Source organism: Mesocricetus auratus, unplaced genomic scaffold (assembly GCF_017639785.1).
Source record: "Mesocricetus auratus isolate SY011 unplaced genomic scaffold, BCM_Maur_2.0 Super-Scaffold_100691, whole genome shotgun sequence".
Lineage (NCBI taxonomy): Eukaryota > Metazoa > Chordata > Mammalia > Rodentia > Cricetidae > Mesocricetus > Mesocricetus auratus.
In genome coordinates, this window is record NW_024429267.1 from 19,540,744 (window position 1) to 19,564,765 (window position 24,022).

The following is a 24,022-nucleotide window of genomic DNA, read 5'->3' on the forward strand; positions in this document are numbered from 1 at the left end:
AGTGAGGACAGCATCAGTGTGCTGTGACAGTGAGGACAGCATCAGTGTGCTGTGACAGTGAGGACAGCATCAGTGTGCTGTGACAGTGAGGACAGCATCAGTGTGCTGTGACAGTGAGGACAGCATCAGTGTGCTGTGACAGTGAGGACAGCATCAGTGTGCTGTGACAGTGAGAACAGCATCAGTGTGCTGTGACAGTGAGGACAGCATCAGTGTGCTGTGACAGTGAGGACAGCATCAGTGTGTTATGACAGTGAGGACAGCATCAGTGTGTTATGACAGTGAGGACAGCATCAGTGTGCTGTGACAGTGAGGACAGCATCAGTGTGCTGTGACAGTGAGGACAGCATCAGTGTGCTGTGACAGTGAGGACAGCATCAGTGTGCTGTGACAGTGAGGACAGCATCAGTGTGTTGTGACAGTGAGGACAGCATCAGTGTGTTATGACAGTGAGGACAGGATCAGTGTGTTATGACAGTGAGGACAGCATCAGTGTGCTGTGACAGTGAGGACAGCATCAGTGTGTTATGACAGTGAGGACAGCATCAGTGTGCTGTGACAGTGAGGACAGCATCAGTGTGTTGTGACAGTGAGGACAGCATCAGTGTGCTGTGACAGTGAGGACAGCATCAGTGTGTTGTGACAGTGAGGACAGCATCAGTGTGCTGTGACAGTGAGGACAGCATCAGTGTGTTATGACAGTGAGGACAGCATCAGTGTGTTATGACAGTGAGGACAGCTTCAGTGTGTTATAGACAGTGAGGACAGCATCAGTGTGTTATAGACAGTGAGGACAGCATCAGTGTGTTATAGACAGTGAGGACAGCATCCGTGTGTTATAGACAGTGAGGACAGCATCAGTGTGTTATAGACAGTGAGGACAGCATCAGTGTGTTATAGACAGTGAGGACAGCATCAGTGTGTTATGACAGTGAGGACAGCATCAGTGTGTTATGACAGTGAGGACAGCATCAGTGTGCTGTGACAGTGAGGACAGCATCAGTGTTTTATAGACAGTGAGGACAGCATCAGTGTGTTATGACAGTGAGGACAGCATCAGTGTGTTATAGACAGTGAGGACAGCATCAGTGTGTTATGACAGTGAGGACAGCATCAGTGTGTTATGACAGTGAGGACAGCATCAGTGTGTTATAGACAGTGAGGACAGCATCAGTGTGCTGTGACAGTGAGGACAGCATCAGTGTGCTGTGACAGTGAGGACAGCATCAGTGTGTTATGACAGTGAGGACAGCATCAGTGTGTTATGACAGTGAGGACAGCATCAGTGTGCTGTGACAGTGAGGACAGCATCAGTGTGCTGTGACAGTGAGGACAGCATCAGTGTGTTATAGACAGTGAGGACAGCATCAGTGTGTTATAGACAGTGAGGACAGCATCATTGTGTTATAGACAGTGAGGGCAGCATCAGTGTGTTATAGACAGTGAGGACAGCATCAGTGTGTTATGACAGTGAGGACAGCCTCAGTGTGTTATAGACAGTGAGGACAGCATCAGTGTGCTGTGACAGTGAGGACAGCATCAGTGTGCTGTGACAGTGAGGACAGCATCAGTGTGTTATAGACAGTGAGGACAGCATCAGTGTGTTATGACAGTGAGGACAGCATCAGTGTGTTATGACAGTGAGGACAGCATCAGTGTGCTGTGACAGTGAGGACAGCATCAGTGTGCTGTGACAGTGAGGACAGCATCAGTGTGCTGTGACAGTGAGGACAGCATCAGTCTGTTATAGACAGTGAGGACAGCATCAGTGTGTTATAGACAGTGAGGACAGCATCAGTGTGTTATAGACAGTGAGGGCAGCATCAGTGTGTTATAGACAGTGAGGACAGCATCAGTGTGTTATGACAGTGAGGACAGCCTCAGTGTGTTATAGACAGTGAGGACAGCATCAGTGTGCTGTGACAGTGAGGACAGCATCAGTGTGCTGTGACAGTGAGGACAGCATCAGTGTGTTATAGACAGTGAGGACAGCATCAGTGTGTTATGACAGTGAGGACAGCTTCAGTGTGTTATGACAGTGAGGACAGCATCAGTGTGCTGTGACAGTGAGGACAGCATCAGTGTGCTGTGACAGTGAGGACAGCATCAGTGTGCTGTGACAGTGAGGACAGCATCAGTGTGTTATAGACAGTGAGGACAGCATCAGTGTGTTATAGACAGTGAGGACAGCATCAGTGTGTTATAGACAGTGAGGACAGCATCAGTGTGCTATGAAACAGTGAGGACAGCATCAGTGTGCTATGAAACAGTGAGTACAGCATCAGTGTGCTATGAAACAGTGAGTACAGCATCAGTGTGTTATGACAGTGAGGACAACATCAGTGTGCTGTGACAGTGAGGACAGCATCAGTGTGCTGTGACAGTGAGGACAGCATCAGTATGCTGTGACAGTGAGGACAGCATCAGTGTGCTGTGACAGTGAGGACAGCATCAGTGTGCTGTGACAGTGAGGACAGCATCAGTGTGCTGTGACAGTGAGGACAGCATCAGTGTGCTGTGACAGTGAGGACAGCATCAGTGTGCTGTGACAGTGAGGACAGCATCAGTGTGCTGTGACAGTGAGGACAGCATCAGTGTGTTATGACAGTGAGGACAGCATCAGTGTGTTATGACAGTGAGGACAGCATCAGTGTGCTGTGACAGTGAGGACAGCATCAGTGTGCTGTGACAGTGAGGACAGCATCAGTGTGCTGTGACAGTGAGGACAGCATCAGTGTGCTGTGACAGTGAGGACAGCATCAGTGTGTTATGACAGTGAGGACAGCATCAGTGTGTTATGACAGTGAGGACAGCATCAGTGTGTTATGACAGTGAGGACAGCATCAGTGTGCTGTGACAGTGAGGACAGCATCAGTGTGTTATGACAGTGAGGACAGCATCAGTGTGCTGTGACAGTGAGGACAGCATCAGTGTGTTGTGACAGTGAGGACAGCATCAGTGTGCTGTGACAGTGAGGACAGCATCAGTGTGTTGTGACAGTGAGGACAGCATCAGTGTGCTGTGACAGTGAGGACAGCCTCAGTGTTTTATGACAGTGAGGACAGCATCAGTGTGTTATGACAGTGAGGACAGCTTCAGTGTGTTATAGACAGTGAGGACAGCATCAGTGTGTTATAGACAGTGAGGACAGCATCCGTGTGTTATAGACAGTGAGGACAGCATCCGTGTGTTATAGACAGTGAGGACAGCATCAGTGTGTTATAGACAGTGAGGACAGCATCAGTGTGTTATAGACAGTGAGGACAGCATCAGTGTGTTATGACAGTGAGGACAGCATCAGTGTGTTATGACTGTGAGGACAGCATCAGTGTGCTGTGACAGTGAGGACAGCATCAGTGTTTTATAGACAGTGAGGACAGCATCAGTGTGTTATGACAGTGAGGACAGCATCAGTGTGTTATAGACAGTGAGGACAGCATCAGTGTGTTATGACAGTGAGGACAGCATCAGTGTGTTATGACATTGAGGACAGCATCAGTGTGTTATAGACAGTGAGGACAGCATCAGTGTGCTGTGACAGTGAGGACAGCATCAGTGTGCTGTGACAGTGAGGACAGCATCAGTGTGTTATGACAGTGAGGACAGCATCAGTGTGTTATGACAGTGAGGACAGCATCAGTGTGCTGTGACAGTGAGGACAGCATCAGTGTGCTGTGACAGTGAGGACAGCATCAGTGTGTTATAGACAGTGAGGACAGCATCAGTGTGTTATGACAGTGAGGACAGCATCATTGTGTTATAGACAGTGAGGGCAGCATCAGTGTGTTATAGACAGTGAGGACAGCATCAGTGTGTTATGACAGTGAGGACAGCCTCAGTGTGTTATAGACAGTGAGGACAGCATCAGTGTGCTGTGACAGTGAGGACAGCATCAGTGTGCTGTGACAGTGAGGACAGCATCAGTGTGTTATAGACAGTGAGGACAGCATCAGTGTGTTATGACAGTGAGGACAGCATCAGTGTGTTATGACAGTGAGGACAGCATCAGTGTGCTGTGACAGTGAGGACAGCATCAGTGTGCTGTGACAGTGAGGACAGCATCAGTGTGTTATGACAGTGAGGACAGCATCAGTGTGCTATGACAGTGAGGACAGCATCAGTGTGTTATAGACAGTGAGGACAGCATCAGTGTGTTATGACAGTGAGGACAGCATCAGTGTGCTGTGACAGTGAGGACAGCATCAGTGTGCTGTGACAGTGAGGACAGCATCAGTGTGCTGTGACAGTGAGGACAGCATCAGTGTGTTATAGACAGTGAGGACAGCATCAGTGTGTTATGACAGTGAGGACAGCATCAGTGTGTTGTGACAGTGAGGACAGCATCAGTGTGTTATAGACAGTGAGGGCAGCATCAGTGTGCTATGACAGTGAGGACAGCATCAGTGTGTTATGACAGTGAGGACAGCATCAGTGTGTTATGACAGTGAGGACAGCATCAGTGTGCTGTGACAGTGAGGACAGCATGAGTGTGTTATAGACAGTGAGGACAGCATCAGTGTGTTATGACAGTGAGGACAGCATCAGTGTGTTATAGACAGTGAGGAGAGCATCAGTGTGTTATGACAGTGAGGACAGCATCAGTGTGCTGTGACAGTGAGGACAGCATCAGTGTGCTGTGACAGTGAGGACAGCATCAGTGTGCTGTGACAGTGAGGACAGCATCAGTGTGTTATAGACAGTGAGGACAGCATCAGTGTGTTATGACAGTGAGGACAGCATCAGTGTGTTGTGACAGTGAGGACAGCATCAGTGTGCTGTGACAGTGAGGACAGCATCAGTGTGCTGTGACAGTGAGGACAGCATCAGTGTGCTGTGACAGTGAGGACAGCATCAGTGTGTTATAGACAGTGAGGATAGCATCAGTGTGCTGTGACAGTGAGGACAGCATCAGTGTGCTATGAAACAGTGAGTACAGCATCAGTGTGTTATGACAGTGAGGACAGCATCAATGTGTTATGACAGTGAGGACAGCATCAGTGTGCTGTGACAGTGAGGACAGCATCAGTGTGCTGTGACAGTGAGGACAGCATCAGTGTGTTATGACAGTGAGGACAGCATCAGTGTGCTGTGACAGTGAGGACAGCATCAGTGTGCTGTGACAGTGAGGACAGCATCAGTGTGTTATGACAGTGAGGACAGCATCAGTTTTCTGTGACAGTGAGGACAGCATCAGTGTGCTGTGACAGTGAGGACAGCATCAGTGTGTTATGACAGTGAGGACAGCATCAGTGTGCTGTGACAGTGAGGACAGCATCAGTGTGCTGTGACAGTGATGACAGCATCAGTGTGCTGTGACAGTGAGGACAGCATCAGTGTGCTGTGACAGTGAGGACAGCATCAGTGTGCTGTGACAGTGAGGACAGCATCAGTGTGTTATGACAGTGAGGACAGCATCAGTGTGTTATGACAGTGAGGACAGCATCAGTGTGTTATGACAGTGAGGACAGCATCAGTGTGCTGTGACAGTGAGGACAGCATCAGTGTGTTATGACAGTGAGGACAGCATCAGTGTGCTGTGACAGTGAGGACAGCATCAGTGTGTTATGACAGTGAGGACAGCATCAGTGTGTTATGACAGTGAGGACAGCATCAGTGTGTTATGACAGTGAGGACAGCATCAGTGTGTTATGACAGTGAGGACAGCATCAGTGTGCTATAGACAGTGAGGACAGCATCAGTGTGTTATGACAGGGAGGACAACATCAGTGTGCTGTGACAGTGAGTTCAGCATCACTTAGGAGAACATGGAGACACTGAAGCCACACTACAGTAAGGCAGCCTGTGGCCATTAAACTTGAATAGCTTTAAACATGGCAGCCTGTGGCCATTAAACTTGAATAGCCTTAAAAATTCAGCTCATTTATGCACTAGTCACCCTCAAAGTACTAGGTACCCACACTGACATGGCCTGCTGTCTTGGTCGGTGTGTAAACAGAACATTCATGATTTCTTGGAAAATTCCATGGGACAGGGCTCATTTAGGGGATTTTCCTCACAATGAGGATGGAAACTTTTTTTGATTGTTTTTTTCAGACCCAATTTGTGGAGAAAAATAACGACGCGCTACATATGTCTCTTGAATCCTTGATTTGTGAATCCAGGGATAAGTTTATAAGGGCGTTGTTTGAATCGTCCACAAATAACAACAAAGATACCAAACAAAAGGCGGGGAAACTTAGCTTCATCAGCGTGGGAAACAAGTTCAAGGTATTTGTGCTAAGTAACTAACTGAAGGGTTTTGTTTTTTGTTTGGGCTGTCTTTAAAATAAAAACCATTGTTTTCTGTTGTAAAGTGGATACTGTAGATCGTGGGAGTGCCGCGGGTGTGTCTCGAGTGGACCCTGCATTATCGATGCTTGTATGTACTACCTGACGGTGGTCCTCATAGCTGAGTATACAGAAGTGCTCATGTTTTCAGACTGTGTTTGCACACAGCATATCTGACTCACTCTCCTAATGTTCATGCTTCTGCAAACTGCCTGGGTGACCTTCAAGCCTTCTCTTTCCCATGTGTTTTCTGTTTCCTTTCTCATTCAGCAGTTTTGCTTAGCCGCAGTAGTTCAGCTCTGGATGACTAGAGAGGACTAGGTGAGTTGAGAGAGGAAAGCAGGCACATCCGGGGCTTCAGGTAAATGATCGCCTTCACAGACTGCTATTCACAGCATGGCTGCTATGTTCAAGAGCCCGTCCCAAGTTAATGGTTCAGTTTGTGATTCATTGTCAACGTGTTTTCTCTCATGGTGTCATGGGCATGCATATTACAGTAAAATTTAATTAAGGCTTTTGATAATTTTTATATAAGAGAAGTGTTCTGGTGTGACAAACTCTTCCTAATGTTAGAGAAATTTATTTTATTGATTTTTGAATCAGAAATTAATTCTTTGAAATCTAACAAGGAATATTTTAAAACAAGGCGTGTTTTAGTGATAGAATGCTGTTAACTGCTTGTAATTATCATTTAATATTACTTGTAATCATTGCCCAGTATAGCAAAATTAAAAAACATTTCATAAATAATTATAGTGTGTAGAACAAAAATATAATTCTCTATATATTTCTAGGAAGTATAATTGCATTTCCTTTAGGACTGCATTTTGCTTTTTGAAATGCATGCTTTAAGTATTAAGAATGACATAGTTGAGAACAGTATTTATATAAAGCAGTGGTTTTCAACCTTCCTAATGCTGTGACCCATTACTACAGCTCCTCATGTTGTGGTGACCCTAAACATAAAATTATTTTTGTTGCGGCTTCATAACTGTACTTTTTGCTACTGTTATGAATTGTCATGTAAATATCTGATATGCAAACCCTGTGGAAGGGTCACTCAATCCCCAAAGAGTCATATTCTACAAGTTGAGAATCACTTATGTAAAGAGTACTGTGGTGCTCACTAGTAGCACAGGCCTTCTCAAAGTTGAGAATCACTTATGTAAAGAGTACTGTGGTGCTCACTAGTAGCACAGGCCTTCTCAAAGTTGAGAATCACTTATGTAAAGAGTACTGTGGTGCTCACTAGTAGCACAGGCCTTCTCAAAGTTGAGAATCACTTATGTAAAGAGCACTGTGGTGCTCACTAGTAGCACAGGCCTTCTCAAAGTTGAGAATCACTTATGTAAAGAGCACTGTGGTGCTCACTAGTAGCACAGGCCTTCTCAAAGTTGAGAATCACTTATGTAAAGAGCACTGTGGTGCTCACTAGTAGCACAGGCCTTCTCAAAGTTGAGAATCACTTATGTAAAGAGCACTGTGGTGCTCACTAGTAGCACAGGCCTTCTCAAAGTTGAGAATCACTTATGTAAAGAGCACTGTGGTGCTCACTAGTAGCACAGGCCTTCTCAAAGTTGAGAATCACTTATGTAAAGAGCACTGTGGTGCTCACTAGTAGCACAGGCCTTCTCAAAGTTGAGAATCACTTATGTAAAGAGCGCTGTGGTGCTCACTAGTAGCACAGGCCTTCTCAAAGTTGAGAATCACTTATGTAAAGAGTACTGTGGTGCTCACTAGTAGCACAGGCCTTCTCAAAGTTGAGAATCACTTATGTAAAGAGTGCTGTGGTGCTCACTAGTAGCACAGGCCTTCTCAAAGTTGAGAATCACTTATGTAAAGAGCGCTGTGGTGCTCACTAGTAGCACAGGCCTTCTCAAAGTTGAGAATCACTTATGTAAAGAGCGCTGTGGTGCTCACTAGTAGCACAGGCCTTCTCAAAGTTGAGAATCACTTATGTAAAGAGCGCTGTGGTGCTCACTAGTAGCACAGGCCTTCTCAAAGTTGAGAATCACTTATGTAAAGAGTACTGTGGTGCTCACTAGTAGCACAGGCCTTCTCAAAGTTGAGAATCACTTATGTAAAGAGCGCTGTGGTGCTCACTAGTAGCACAGGCCTTCTCAAAGTTGAGAATCACTTATGTAAAGAGTACTGTGGTGCTCACTAGTAGCACAGGCCTTCTCAAAGTTGAGAATCACTTATGTAAAGAGTACTGTGGTGCTCACTAGTAGCACAGGCCTTCTCAAAGTTGAGAATCACTTATGTAAAGAGTACTGTGGTGCTCACTAGTAGCACAGGCCTTCTCAAAGTTGAGAATCACTTATGTAAAGAGTGCTGTGGTGCTCACTAGTAGCACAGGCCTTCTCAAAGTTGAGAATCACTTATGTAAAGAGTACTGTGGTGCTCACTAGTAGCACAGGCCTTCTCAAAGTTGAGAATCACTTATGTAAAGAGTGCTGTGGTGCTCACTAGTAGCACAGGCCTTCTCAAAGTTGAGAATCACTTATGTAAAGAGTGCTGTGGTGCTCACTAGTAGCACAGGCCTTCTCAAAGTTGAGAATCACTTATGTAAAGAGTGCTGTGGTGCTCACTAGTAGCACAGGCCTTCTCAAAGTTGAGAATCACTTATGTAAAGAGTGCTGTGGTGCTCACTAGTAGCACAGGCCTTCTCAAAGTTGAGAATCACTTATGTAAAGAGTACTGTGGTGCTCACTAGTAGCACAGGCCTTCTCAAAGTTGAGAATCACTTATGTAAAGAGTGCTGTGGTGCTCACTAGTAGCACAGGCCTTCTCAAAGTTGAGAATCACTTATGTAAAGAGTGCTGTGGTGCTCACTAGTAGCACAGGCCTTCTCAAAGTTGAGAATCACTTATGTAAAGAGTGCTGTGGTGCTCACTAGTAGCACAGGCCTTCTCAAAGTTGAGAATCACTTATGTAAAGAGCACTGTGGTGCTCACTAGTAGCACAGGCCTTCTCAAAGTTGAGAATCACTTATGTAAAGAGCACTGTGGTGCTCACTAGTAGCACAGGCCTTCTCAAAGTTGAGAATCACTTATGTAAAGAGCACTGTGGTGCTCACTAGTAGCACAGGCCTTCTCAAAGTTGAGAATCACTTATGTAAAGAGTACTGTGGTGCTCACTAGTAGCACAGGCCTTCTCAAAGTTGAGAATCACTTATGTAAAGAGTGCTGTGGTGCTCACTAGTAGCACAGGCCTTCTCAAAGTTGAGAATCACTTATGTAAAGAGTGCTGTGGTGCTCACTAGTAGCACAGGCCTTCTCAAAGTTGAGAATCACTTATGTAAAGAGTGCTGTGGTGCTCACTAGTAGCACAGGCCTTCTCAAAGTTGAGAATCACTTATGTAAAGAGCGCTGTGGTGCTCACTAGTAGCACAGGCCTTCTCAAAGTTGAGAATCACTTATGTAAAGAGTACTGTGGTGCTCACTAGTAGCACAGGCCTTCTCAAAGTTGAGAATCACTTATGTAAAGAGTGCTGTGGTGCTCACTAGTAGCACAGGCCTTCTCAAAGTTGAGAATCACTTATGTAAAGAGTGCTGTGGTGCTCACTAGTAGCACAGGCCTTCTCAAAGTTGAGAATCACTTATGTAAAGAGTGCTGTGGTGCTCACTAGTAGCACAGGCCTTCTCAAAGTTGAGAATCACTTATGTAAAGAGTACTGTGGTGCTCACTAGTAGCACAGGCCTTCTCAAAGTTGAGAATCACTTATGTAAAGAGTGCTGTGGTGCTCACTAGTAGCACAGGCCTTCTCAAAGTTGAGAATCACTTATGTAAAGAGCACTGTGGTGCTCACTAGTAGCACAGGCCTTCTCAAAGTTGAGAATCACTTATGTAAAGAGTGCTGTGGTGCTCACTAGTAGCACAGGCCTTCTCAAAGTTGAGAATCACTTATGTAAAGAGTGCTGTGGTGCTCACTAGTAGCACAGGCCTTCTCAAAGTTGAGAATCACTTATGTAAAGAGTACTGTGGTGCTCACTAGTAGCACAGGCCTTCTCAAAGTTGAGAATCACTTATGTAAAGAGTGCTGTGGTGCTCACTAGTAGCACAGGCCTTCTCAAAGTTGAGAATCACTTATGTAAAGAGCACTGTGGTGCTCACTAGTAGCACAGGCCTTCTCAAAGTTGAGAATCACTTATGTAAAGAGTGCTGTGGTGCTCACTAGTAGCACAGGCCTTCTCAAAGTTGAGAATCACTTATGTAAAGAGCACTGTGGTGCTCACTAGTAGCACAGGCCTTCTCAAAGTTGAGAATCACTTATGTAAAGAGCACTGTGGTGCTCACTAGTAGCACAGGCCTTCTCAAAGTTGAGAATCACTTATGTAAAGAGTGCTGTGGTGCTCACTAGTAGCACAGGCCTTCTCAAAGTTGAGAATCACTTATGTAAAGAGTGCTGTGGTGCTCACTAGTAGCACAGGCCTTCTCAAAGTTGAGAATCACTTATGTAAAGAGCGCTGTGGTGCTCACTAGTAGCACAGGCCTTCTCAAAGTTGAGAATCACTTATGTAAAGAGCACTGTGGTGCTCACTAGTAGCACAGGCCTTCTCAAAGTTGAGAATCACTTATGTAAAGAGCACTGTGGTGCTCACTAGTAGCACAGGCCTTCTCAAAGTTGAGAATCACTTATGTAAAGAGCACTGTGGTGCTCACTAGTAGCACAGGCCTTCTCAAAGTTGAGAATCACTTATGTAAAGAGCACTGTGGTGCTCACTAGTAGCACAGGCCTTCTCAAAGTTGAGAATCACTTATGTAAAGAGTGCTGTGGTGCTCACTAGTAGCACAGGCCTTCTCAAAGTTGAGAATCACTTATGTAAAGAGCGCTGTGGTGCTCACTAGTAGCACAGGCCTTCTCAAAGTTGAGAATCACTTATGTAAAGAGTGCTGTGGTGCTCACTAGTAGCACAGGCCTTCTCAAAGTTGAGAATCACTTATGTAAAGAGTGCTGTGGTGCTCACTAGTAGCACAGGCCTTCTCAAAGTTGAGAATCACTTATGTAAAGAGTGCTGTGGTGCTCACTAGTAGCACAGGCCTTCTCAAAGTTGAGAATCACTTATGTAAAGAGTGCTGTGGTGCTCACTAGTAGCACAGGCCTTCTCAAAGCCCTTTTGGGTTGAAATGGGCCCTGGCCTGGGCTTGGGGACACATGCCTGCCTGTAATCCCAGATCAAGGGGATTAGAGCTCAGAGGATCCCTGGTCTCTGGTACCTGGATCAAGCTATGTGAGACCCTGTCTCAAAACCCAAAACCCAATCAGACAAACAAAATGAAAAAAAGAAAGAATTGATATGGAACCTAAATATCTAACTTGATACTTACATTTCTAAAAGCTAAATTCTTTTTAAAGCTTTCAAAATTTAAATATTGAATAAAAACCGTAAACAGGTAGCTGAATTAAAATGTTTTGATTTAATTTAAGATGTATTAATTGTAAGTTCTTGATGTACTCAGTGAGCAATATATTTTGCCTAGTATTTTTCCATTCAAGATTAAACATTTGATAACAATTTGGATTGAAAATAGCCCATGGGCCAGATGTGGTGTCATGGCTACTGTGGTCCCAGGTGACTCAGGAGGCCAATGAAGGAGGATGGCTTGAGCCTAGGCATTCAGGGCCAGCCTGGGTGACATAACCATCAGACCCCTCCTCAGAAAACAAAAACACACCATATCATATGAATATAGTTACATTGTTACTAAAAACGTACTGAAAATGATAGACAGTATAAATTACCTTTAACTGGAGATTTAGATACCTTGTAACTGTTTATACATAGTAATAGCTACTTTTTGCACTGACTGCAAAAAACTCTAAGTGATATGAATGAAATATTCCACATGTATTGTTCTCTAATATGCTTTAAAATGAAGTCTTGACTGATCTGAAACTCACAATATAGACCAGTTTGGTCTTAAACTCACAGAAATCTGCATGCCTCTGCCCCCTGAGTGCTGGGATTAAAGGTGTGCAACCATGCTGAGCTGATATGAAATCTTACTAGGACTCTTAACTTTAAACATACTTTAATAGCTCATTAAATTAAATGTGAGCTATGTAAAACAAACACAAAGAGGACTCCATTTCAGTAGCACTTTGGTTATCCAGACTCCAGTTCAATAACACTTCAGTTATCCAATGCCATGAGGACCAAACAAATCTTACTGTATAATAAACACAAATATTTGTGTTTGTAAAAGTGAAATATGAAGGGCTAGAGAGACGACTTAGAAGGTGAGTGTGTACTGCTGTTGCAGAGGACCCACGTTCTGTCCCCAGCACCCACATCAGTGGTTCACATGTACCTGTACCTCTAGTCCCAGGGAACCCGAAGCCTCTGGCCTCTGAGAGTAACTACACTCACTTGTGATAATTAACATCAATCCTAAAAATAGTTATGTAAAAAAAATACACAAAGCCTTATTTGCCAAGAGTACTTCCTGCTCTGGCTTTGGCTTTGCGTTAATGGACATTCTTTTCTGTTTTCTTAGCTGTTGCTGTTTAGTTTTTCCTTTTGCTATTCTTACTTATCTCCATTTTTTGGGGAGCAAAACAACACACTTTGTCTATGGATTAAAAAGAGTGAGTTTGTAACTGTTGCTTTCTTTCCAAAGAGACTGTTGACTTGCTTTTCAGTTGTCTGGGGTACAGATTGATGTTGACTTCTGTCAACTAGTTTTGTGAGTGTGACTGTGTTCTTCAGTCCCATGACAAATCCACTTCATTCTAATAACAGTTTACTCACAGTAAGAGAATGAACTTGGGTGTCTGGATTTTGCCATTACTCGCTCCATGTTCTCAGACACATCAATTTTTTTCTCCCTAGATCTTAATACCTGTACAATGATACTAATAATCTACCCTTAGATTAATTAGTAATTATGTTCATTGTGATGTATTCTTTGTTGGATTAAATACAACAATACTTATGAAAAGCTTTCTTTGAGCATTACCCACTCACGGAAAAGCATTCAGCAAAGTCTACATGTTACTATTAATTATAGCTGTGCTCAACACAATATGTTAATTTAAGAATTAGCATCTTAATTTGTATTTTCCAAGTAGCATAATAAGCATTTCGGCACAAAATTACTTTGTAGACTAGCAAAACAAACATAACTTAAGCATACTGAGCCAGGGTAAATTATAATCACTACTATGAAGCTAGGAAATCATGGCAACTGTTCATTGTGAAAAATATATTAAGGAAATGTTTGAGTGTTAAAAGCACTTGAAATATATAACATTTTAAAATAGGAAAGAGAGTCTCTGAAGCTAGAAAGAGCAGTTTTGTTTGGCTGTGCTGCATGAGCTGGTCCCGGTGTACAAACAGTGCTCACTTTAAACATCTCAACCTTCATAGCATGTGTCTTGTTTGCCACGTACCCAGACACTGTGATGCAGCTTTTATGCTGAGTACCCCCAGAATCTTCACTCTTCATTGCTTATATAATTTTCCTTATTCATCTTATGATGTGTTAATGTGTCACTAATTTTCAGTCTTAATTATACAAGTTCTGTGTTAACAATGCAAGTCATTGTCCATGACATTTCATTAGCCGTTATGCATGTGCGGCCGGGTACACAGAGAATGCGCCAGGAGGTTATTATGATATGTTACACGTGGAAGCTTCTGCATGTTATTTTAGTCTCGTCTCGGTGAGTTAATATTAATTCACTTCCATTGTGCATTTTGACTTTTTGAAATAATCTCATCTTCTTTAATTTCTAGACTCAGTTAAATCTGCTTCTGGATAAACTCCGCAGTACTGTGAGTATACTTAATAAGAAAACGAGTTTTTAAGATGGTCCTTTGAAGCTTTTATTGGTGGTTATCCAAGTAAGCATAGTAACCTTGGGATAATGAGAGGTATACTTTAAACCATATTCTCTTTCAAAAAGATGTCGGTTTTTAGAGGGCTGGAGTTTAACTCAGTGCTAGATTTTTACCTGGTAAGCATGAGGTTTGAGATGACAGCTCCAGTGCATACCCCCCCACATGCATGCACACATACAGCGACATCACAGCCACACCCACACCACAGTCACACCCCCACACAGACACCTCCCCACACGAGTACCCATAGCCACAGCCGCACCCACATTCACACCCACACATATATATATATATATATATATATATATATATATATGTCCACCTACACAGTCAGCTTTTGAGATGGTAAGATGCTTCTTATTAGTTTTTTTTTTTAAAGAAAGGCCAAGTATACATGTGAAGTGAAATTATTTGGAAGTCTTTGTTGTTAATAAATGAAGATTCCACAAAAGTGAAAACAGTAATTACAAGAAAGAGCAAACATATTTTTATATTACAGATAAAACATGCAATTTATTATAATACCTTCAGACAGGGCAGTGTGCTGCAGACAGAAATGAACTTGATTTTTTTTTCTGTCTTTTACAGACGCCAAGATTACTGCAAGTTCACCTTTTAACTACATTTTCTTGATTCACCCTGGAATTTTTTTTCTAGTTGTGTTTTGGTGGTGTTGGCACTGAACCTAGGATCTCGCACATGCTAGACAAATGCTCTGCCCCTAAGCTGTACACCTGGCCCTTGATTGTTATCGTCTTACATTTTTGGACAGGGTGTCCACATATAGCTCAGGCTGGCCCTGAACTCATAGTCATCTTAGCTTTGACCCAGTGTCCCGGGGATGACAGGTGTGACTTGTCTGTGCCCGGGTTCACCCCAGTGTTTTGACTGAAAAACAAAACCCACACAGAAAGAAATCCTAATTGCTGAGTATGGTGGCACACACTTGGCGAACCCAGAATTTGGGGAGTTGAGGCAGGAGGCTTCAGTTTGAGGCCGGCTTGGCTTGCACAATGAGAGCCCGTCTTTATAAAGCAAAATGAAAAGGAAAGACGATGAATATGTGGGTTTTTTTTATACAAATCATGGAGTTCATCTTCATACTGTACCCTTCAAGGCATCAGTCATTTCCAGCAACCAAACATTCATTCTGCCCTCGTTGTTACTGCTTTACTTACTGATGAATTTTCCCTTTGGAGCCTCAAGTTTCCGAGACTAAAATATTTGACTCTTAAGAGCCAAGCATCTTGTAAAAATATAACATTTTTTTCCCCTTGGGAGTTTCATACATGTGTATAATGTATTTGATGGAATTCATCCCCACTCTCTCTCACAGGCCAGGCTTCTTTAAAGGTCAAGTCTGATGAGGAGGTTATTTTATTTTCACTTCTCAGAGAGTACACTGCTCTAAAATGATGAGGTGATTGTGGTTTGTAGAAACATGTCATCCAAGTGTCCGTGGTGAGCATCCTTACTGAAATAACTGTCCAGGGTTGTACGGAGGCCACTTTGAAGACAAACAGCTGTCGGATGTCTGCTATGTTATCTTCTATACACAGCACTTCCACTGTGGTACAAACAGTGTAATTTCTGCCTCGTTCAGCAAAAAATGATCACCACATGGCATTCCTTAAGTTTTTAAAAATATTGCTCAACAAAACACATAGCAGTGCAGTTTGGGACCTGTGTAGTTTTGAAGTTGAATCAAAATACTGATTTATGCTTGTGTTTTGTTTGCTTATGTTTTGGCCTAAATTTTAAACAGCGTTATTTTTATTTCCCTTCCCAGCCTCTGTAGAGGCTGGGGATCTAGCTAAGTGATAGGATGTTCACCTATGTGAGCAAGCCTGGGTCTGAGAAACAATGCCACACCCTCTATGAGAAGATAATGTTAAGCCTACATAATGCATTGTTTAAATGTGATGAAATGCTTTTTTAAAAAAATGATTTTTGACATTCAAAACTAAATATCATCTTGCTAATATTTATTTATGACATAGACATTAATTTCAAGGTTCAAATTATAGAAATATGACAATAAAATTATATACTCCTTTGTGTCATTAATGTTAATATGCTGTGAAAGTTGGTGGTATTCCTAGATATAGAAACATAAAGATGCTATTTGTACTATCTTAAAAAGTATTTCTTATTCTTTCAGGGAGCAAGCTTCATTCGCTGCATCAAACCCAACTTAAAGATGACAAGTCATCACTTTGAAGGCGGCCAGATCCTGTCCCAACTTCAGTGTTCAGGTATCTCCATATTTCCATAGTCTGTCACAAGGTCTTCAAACAAACGACTTCCCTTCCCTTGATTCTAAGCAAGGCGCAGGAGGCTGGTAACTCGAGCAACACGGACTTCAAGTTTTTGTGAAGTGATACAATCCAAGCAGGCTTTGTAAAGAGCCTGTTACTGGCAAACCTGGATCTGTATGCAAGCTGCTTCTGGCAGCCGCAGTCCACGAAAGTCCTCATTTCCCACACAACTGGGTTATAAGAGGGTTTGGTGTCCTTGCTTCTCCTCCACCATTTGTGGAACAAAAAATCAAAGCAGGATGTGCCCTTGGGCTCTGTGTCACTTTCATGAACTTGATTAATCTGTCACTTCCAGCCCCAGCCCTGGATTCGCTCAGTGGCAGAAACCTCGGGCACTTAAACTTCGTGCACACGCATCCCAGCCATGGCTGCTGCCTTGCTCTTTCTGCCGTTTGGTTTGGTCCAGCTTACGTACTGCTGCTCCTCAAACCCAACCCGACATCCTCTGACGGTTTTCTGGTCCTTTCAGAGACCGATTTACAGCGAGGCTAAGGTCTCTTTAAGTATAACTTTTCAAAGCCCTGCACTTAATTTTGTATTAAAGGGTCCTCCCCAAATGAGGCAAGCTTCAGTTTTCCTGACATCTGGATCTATTTCTAACTCTTCTCTGTAAACTTTAGCTGTTAAGAATTTAATCCAGCGCTTTCCCCTCGTCTGAACAGGGCTGGTAGGCCAGCCAGGTTGGCACCACTTAAATTCACGGTCACTGACCTTTCCCGGCTCTCAAACCTCTCTTGCCAAGTTCTGGGCTCCACATATTTCGGTTTCTCTGCAGAGCCAGCCAGACCCTGTCCCTCCAGCCCCCTGGCTCTCTTTAGCGCTCTGCCAGCCCATGGCCTCTTCTCTCACCAAAGCCTGGGAGCTTCACCTGGATGCTGCCAAGCGCTTCTGCCTGTCTGCACTCCCTTCTCCCGCTTCGGGTCTGTTAAAAGCAGGAATCTCTGGTCCCTGGTATAGTCCTTTCTGCTCTCCTGAGTCAGCATGCTGATTAAGTGCTGGGCGACGCCCCGTGGGACTGAGTGCCCCCATTTCCACTAAGACACACTAGACCTCCTCTGTCACTCACATGACGTTCTACACTCTCCCTTTCTCCTGTCTCTCTCTATAGTTCTTTTTTCTCTTTGCCACTCTCGGTTTGATTTCCCTGCCTTCCATTCCTCCTGGAACCCCTGGTGTTACCCAGGATGCTAACCAGGGGATTGACACTAGGGGGCTCTTAAGCATTTGGAATGTGGCAGGTGGGACTTCTGTAGAAGTGATTTTACATTTTATTTGCTGCTAAAGTGCAAACAGCTATGTGCGCCTAGTGCAGCTAAGGACCTGCGGCTAGTGACTGCCTCGTCCAGTTGTGCAGGACGCATTCTGTCTCTTTCCCGAGCACTGTGATCTCCTCCTCGGTGAACGCTGCTGCTTCCCACTCCAAGCTGCGGTCGCCCATACCTCCCTCTTGCATCTGCTCAATGCATTGGAGACTGTGGCATTGTCACTTCACAGTTCAGCTCTGACCGCGTCTCCACACTGCTTACAAGGAAGGCTCTTCGATGGATCCTGATGAGTGCTGGGGTGAAGAGTGCAGTCCTGGTGCTCCTCCTCCTCCTCCTCCTCCTCCTCCTCCTCCTCCTCCTCCTCCTCCTCCTCCTCCTCCTCCTCCTCCTCCTCCTCCTCCGGCCTGTGTGTCCTCAGCTCCCCTCTCTCCAGAATCTTCCATATGTGCTCTAGCCAAGTGCTCTCAGTGCTCCATTCCCTTCCATTGCAGGGTCTAGGTACATGCTGCTTCCTGGCGGACAGGACATCTTTCCTTCATCGTCCATATGTCCTTTAAAGCGAGTCTTGATGCTGGCTCCAAAAGAGGCTTTGTTTGTAGTGCTGAGGTCTGGCATTTGTGTTTCACAGCCACAGTAACAGATTTTATGAATACTTGTAGAGTTCCTCATGAGACTAATAGGCTGTCTACTATGCATCAGTCTGCTAGTATAATTGTTATATGTGATATATAGGCATATGTGTATTATAATACGCATATATAATATACAATTATTTAAGGTTTCCCTCCAGGAATTGTACTTTGGCTTCCTCAAAGTCCTGGTCTTTTTAGTGTGTATCAGACTAATTCATCTTTGAATGGAATGCACAGTCTATCAGATACAAAAATTTATTTGTGATTAATTTTAAACAAATACTGGAAAGTCAACTAGTGTATTTCTGCATATAATAATGAACTTTTTTTTTTGCACAGTAACTACAATTATTTGAAACCCTTTGCGTATACACACAGTCAGCCAAGTCGTAGTGTAACAGGTGACACCATTTCATTGTCAAAAACTGTGGCAATGCTAACTTCCTACTAGCAGACCTGAGAACTTAATCTCATCCTGGCCATTTATGAGTTCAAAGCCAGCTGGAACTACATAGCCAAGAGCTAGGGCTGTAGCTCAGTCTGGTGGGAGAACATTTGTTTTAGCATGTGCAAAGCTCTGGGCTCAGTCCTCAGTACTGCAAGAAAAAAATGATGGCCTCTATGCATTGATTTAATCAGTATACATTATGCCTTAGACATATTTTTATGCTGGTTAGATAAATCCCTGGTCCCTAGTTGATGCATTATTTAATGGGTACAATATAATTTAATAAGCAGGCCTTCAAGTTATTTCTGTTCTGTGTTTGTTTGTTTGTTGTAAGCAGTGACTGTGGATATCTGGGCAGTCTCCACATCTTTGTCCATAAATGAGGAAATTGTAATTTAGATTCATAAAAGTAGAAATTATACAAAAGATAAGTGTTTCCAAGTTGCCATCTATTTCCTTGGCATACTCTCTAACAGAGTTTTTATTCTTTTTGCAGTCTAATGGGCTAGTATTCAATCTGTCTTTCCTAGATTTTCAAGTTAAAGATACACTTATTAAAAATTGTATTCTAATCTTTACATTTTAATGTGACCAACTGGAATTCATTTTGGCATAAAGAATAAAGAAAGGGTATATTATCATTTTTGTTTTCCGCATATGCTACTGATATTCATATTTTTACCACTCCTACTTTCTTTAATATTGATTTAATAACTACATCTTAATCACTTAAAAATAGTTGCTATTATAGTTAAATAAGCACTCATACTAATGTAGTTACCAAAGTGACTATTTTTTACAGAATTTCTCACTTGGATTGTGTTTTTGTGGTGTTAGAGATGGAACCCAGCACAGTATTTTTTACTGAACAATCTTACTGCCTGTTGACTTGTGTCACTCTGTGTCTCAACACCAAGTCTGGCTGTGTGAAAGTGGTTGAATTTTGTTCTCTCTGTGATATTTAAGGTATAGATTCTATTTTACCTTTCCTTTTAGGCTTTTTTGTTTTCCTGTCTTGAGGATAATTAATTTAAAATACTCTCCGAGTTTGTTTTCTATTGCTGTGGGTAAGACCATGACCAATAATAACTTGGAGGACAAAAGAGTTTATTTCATCTTACAACCCCCTGAGTCATGCACCATCACTGCAGGAAAGTCAGGGCTGGAACTCACAGTGAGAATGTGGAGGCACAGACTGGAGGAACATGTCACTGGCTTTCTCAGCCACATTTCTTATACAACCAGAGATGCCAAGACGGCCTGTCCCAGGGTGGAGCCATGCACACCAATCATTAAGCAAGAAAATGCCTGGCAGATTTGCCTACTGGCCAATCGAGGCAGTTTTCTCAACTGATATTCTCCTTTCCTGATGACTTGAGTTTGTGCCAAGTTGACAAAAAGGCAACCAGCACAGATACTTCCTACTTAATAAAATTACTATCTGGTGACTATCAGGACAACACAGGGAGATGGGAGAAGGCGGGTTTTCTTCTTTTGTAACTCTTGTGTTGACTGCTGTCTCATGTTGACCTGAGGCTCAGGTTGATCATTTACTAGAGTTAAATTAGTTTTATATTTATCCTATGGACTTGACTTCTAACCAATAGATTAGTTTCTTTGAGAGGTTAGTAGATCTTATTTTGAGGCTGGGCCTAGAACCTATTGAGTATGCAAAGCTAGTGTTCTCTTTGGGAGCTATAGTCTCAAACTGGTGGAAGGGGGTGGATGTATTTGTTTGTGTGTGTGTGAGAGATTATACATATACATAATAAATTCTCTTTTGCTTTGTATTAGTTCTTGGGAAAGCACAGAAGAGGAGGGAATGGACAAATGTAGCATTTTGCTTTATGTGCTTTTAATTGAAGATTTAAAAAAGATAGAAAGCATTCTGAAGCCTTCTAGATGGGCTGCCCCTGAGAAATGATCAGCTCTGCTGATTTTACATGGGATTTCATTGTGGTGTTTTAAGTGATAAGTAAGTGGGGGCATCCTGACTGGAGGTGGCATGCGGGCACTCACCCTGTAAGTTGTCCTTTCATAAACATCCACTTGTATATTGATGAGTCACTCACGGGCTACCCTGCATTCTGTACGGTGACTGGGGATTATTTGTGCTCATTACTCTAGGTATGGTTTCTGTGCTGGACTTGATGCAAGGAGGTTTCCCTTCAAGAGCCTCATTTCATGAACTCTATAACATGTACAAAAAGTACATGCCAGAGAAGCTGGCAAGATTGGATCCAAGGCTATTTTGCAAGGTATAAATGCTGCTTCAATACAAATTTCTTAGCAACAGATCTTTCCTATTAATTTCTGGTTGGAACTCAACTTTTTAAACCTGTTTTTCAGGCTCTTTTTAAAGCTTTGGGATTAAATGAAGTTGACTACAAGTTTGGGCTAACAAAAGTGTTTTTCAGGCCTGGCAAGGTAAATATGTACTTATTTTAATCTGTAACATATGATAGTCGGGCTTGGTATGTATTTTTTTTAGTTATTAGTGATTGATGTTATGGCTACATTACATATAACACTGTTAAATTATGTTTCCATTCACATAGTTTTCCTGTTTGGGGGCGTTTCATATTCTGAGTTTAAATTTTAGTTTTAATAGGTATTGGAATCCGAGTGTTGTTGAATTTTTTTCTTAAATAAGAAATAACCAAATATCTCTAACATTTAAAATGAATTGAAGGCATTTTTTGACTCTTTTAATTTATGGGCCAGTTAGATAGCTCAGCGTGTAACCCACGCTGGCCTGACATGCTCTGTCCTCTTGCCCCAGACTGCTGAATGCTGGGAGTGTAAGCTGGTGCTGCTCTCCTCGGTGAGGGGTCTTTGCATGCTGCAGCCCTCATTGTGAACAAGTTTCACTGCAGTCTTGTAGTGAATTCCATATGAAACTGGACTGGAGTCTGTACTGACTGTTGACAAATTTTACAGTGAAGGCGTGTATAAACACTGCATATCTTAGGTTGTGCGTTTTTGACTAACATAGTACTTCACTGAGATATTCACTGAATGTAGAATACTTCATTACTGTATTATATATAACAGTGTGTAGCCCTAACTAATAACCCTAACCCTTACCCTAACCCCCTAATGGTAGTCTGTATACAAACACCTAAGGCTGTTCATGTGTTGATATTTCCACATCCCCAACATTTAAAATTTTATGATTAAAAAACCATTCTGTGGATTGGCATGTGACACCTTTAATACTTCAGTGTGATATTTGGGGAAGAATGGAAATAATTCTGGAATTTGGTAGTAAGTAGTAGAAATAATATATTTTATTCATTAGCAGCCAAATATTTATTGCCTGTGTGTGGTCTGTTTCCTGGTTTCTTGTTTTTGTCTAAAATGGGGGTGGGTGTTTGGAGAGACAATACTTTTGGTGACTCACCTGTACAGATGACCTTCACTGTCAAGAGCTGTGGTGGTGTCCGAGAATGTGGTTGAACTGGCTCAGACATGTTAGCCCTTTTCAACATTTTTCCTCAAATGTCTCTGTAATTAGTCATTTAAGAGTTTTTCCTATTCCTATTTTGCGGCTACTTAGGATTAGGTAACCTTCCTAAGCTCCAAAAAATTGCTAATGGACAAAAGAAAGGGGTCATGAAATATGGCCAAACAAGTTTAAGCTTTCTGTTTACCCTGTTAAGATGTCCTTGGGTTTGGCTTTTAATGGTTTTCAGGAAGTTAGATTTGGGACTTGAAATCCATGTATTTTATTTTCTCTCTATTTGAACACATTTACCCTTTAATGCTGACACTAAGTTATCTCACTCCTAGTTTGCAGAATTTGATCAGATTATGAAGTCTGACCCTGATCATTTAGCAGAGTTGGTAAAAAGAGTCAATCTTTGGCTAGTCTGTAGTCGCTGGAAGAAAGTTCAGTGGTGTTCACTCTCAGTCATCAAACGTAAGTATTTTCTCCTTGGCATAGTGTCATGTTTTCTAATCCCAGTGCTTATTGGCAGATTGGGGGTAAAAGAATAGAGAGTTCAAGGCCTCAGGTTGGAGAGATGGCTCAGTGGTGAGAGCATGGTTGCTTTTCCCGAGGACCTGGTTTTGATTTCCAGCACCCACATAGCAGCTCAGAGCTGTGTGCAATTCAGTTCAGGGGATCCATTGCCCTCTTCTGGCATCTGCAGGCATTGCATACACAGGCAGGCTAACCATCCATACCCAAAAGAAAATTATAGAAAAAGAAATTTCAAGGTCTTCTGGGCTACACAGTTAGACTCTGCCTCAGCAACAACAACAACAACAAAACAAAGTCCTCAGCAAACTGTGTTTTATTTTACATCAAAGTTTGTTATTTTGGCAGTGAGATGGTTTGAGGGATATGGTGAGACTGTCCCATGGATGCTGCTGGGCAACTTTGGTTCTTGTGTCTGATGGAATGGTTCCCTGGTACTTCAGCTGGCATTTGTAGACTTTTATTTTTTGAAGGTCTGATGATATGTTCTAGGAGTGTTAATTTCATTATTGTCTTAAGCAATATAGAATTACTCCCTTCTTTTTCCCCTTTCTCTCCTTGACCCCCAACACCTCCCCATTTTCCCCAATTTTAGCTAAGGCTATTCTCCCTCTGCCTAAATGGCATATGTATTAGGTATTCTCAGTAGATGATTTGTGCTCTGACTCTCTGTGTCCTTAGCTCCCCTCTCCCCCAATCTATTTAATTTGAAGTGCTGTGTATTGAACTCTGGGCCTTGCAAATGCTAAGCAAACTACACCCCTGGGTAATGTCTCTCTTTTCTTATTCATGAAATCTCATTAGTTATCAAACTATATTGATTTTTGCCTTTGGATAGTGTAAGCCTTTATTTTCAATGTCAGTACCTTAGGGTGACCTCTTTTCATCACTTACACAATAACTTCATTAGCTCCAAAAATTGTTTACCAGTCCCCCACCGCACTTATCTTTTTTAACTCCCAAACTCTTGCAGCCTCCCTCCAATAGCTGGCAAAGAGCCAATCCTAGCTGCTCTCTCTAGACTGTCATCCTTGCAGCCTCTCAGCTCCTCCCCTCTCAGCCTCACGTCAGTACCCTGGACCAAGCTGAGCTTGAGTGTATTTCTGCCAGCTTGTAGCAGCTGCTTACTTCTGGCCCAAGACACGAGTGAGTGCGAATACTTTGATTACTTGGAGGTCTGTGGTGAAAGTTTAACGTTGGGAGCTGTGTGGGAATTGGTCACCATGCTCCCATACTTACCAG

The 24,022-nt window shown here is 42.8% G+C and overlaps 1 protein-coding gene across 12 annotated transcripts in view; it reads left to right on the top strand.

Annotated features, from left to right (window-relative positions):
* Nucleotides 1–24,022, top strand: part of Myo6 (myosin VI) — a 149,731-nt gene that overhangs the window by 102,317 nt on the left and 23,392 nt on the right. For 9 of the 12 annotated variants that reach the window (XM_040740225.1, XM_040740224.1, XM_040740228.1 and 6 more), the window contains 6 exons: nt 6,055–6,228; nt 14,031–14,069; nt 16,297–16,390; nt 20,926–21,056; nt 21,148–21,225; nt 22,591–22,720. In XM_040740225.1, the coding sequence (XP_040596159.1) occupies nt 6,055–6,228; nt 14,031–14,069; nt 16,297–16,390; nt 20,926–21,056; nt 21,148–21,225; nt 22,591–22,720 (646 nt within the window). Of the gene's footprint in view, nt 1–6,054; nt 6,229–6,558; nt 6,629–14,030; nt 14,070–16,296; nt 16,391–20,925; nt 21,057–21,147; nt 21,226–22,590; nt 22,721–24,022 lie in introns of those variants that run through there. The other 3 variants (XM_040740233.1, XM_040740235.1, XM_040740234.1) reach the window with 3 other exon arrangements.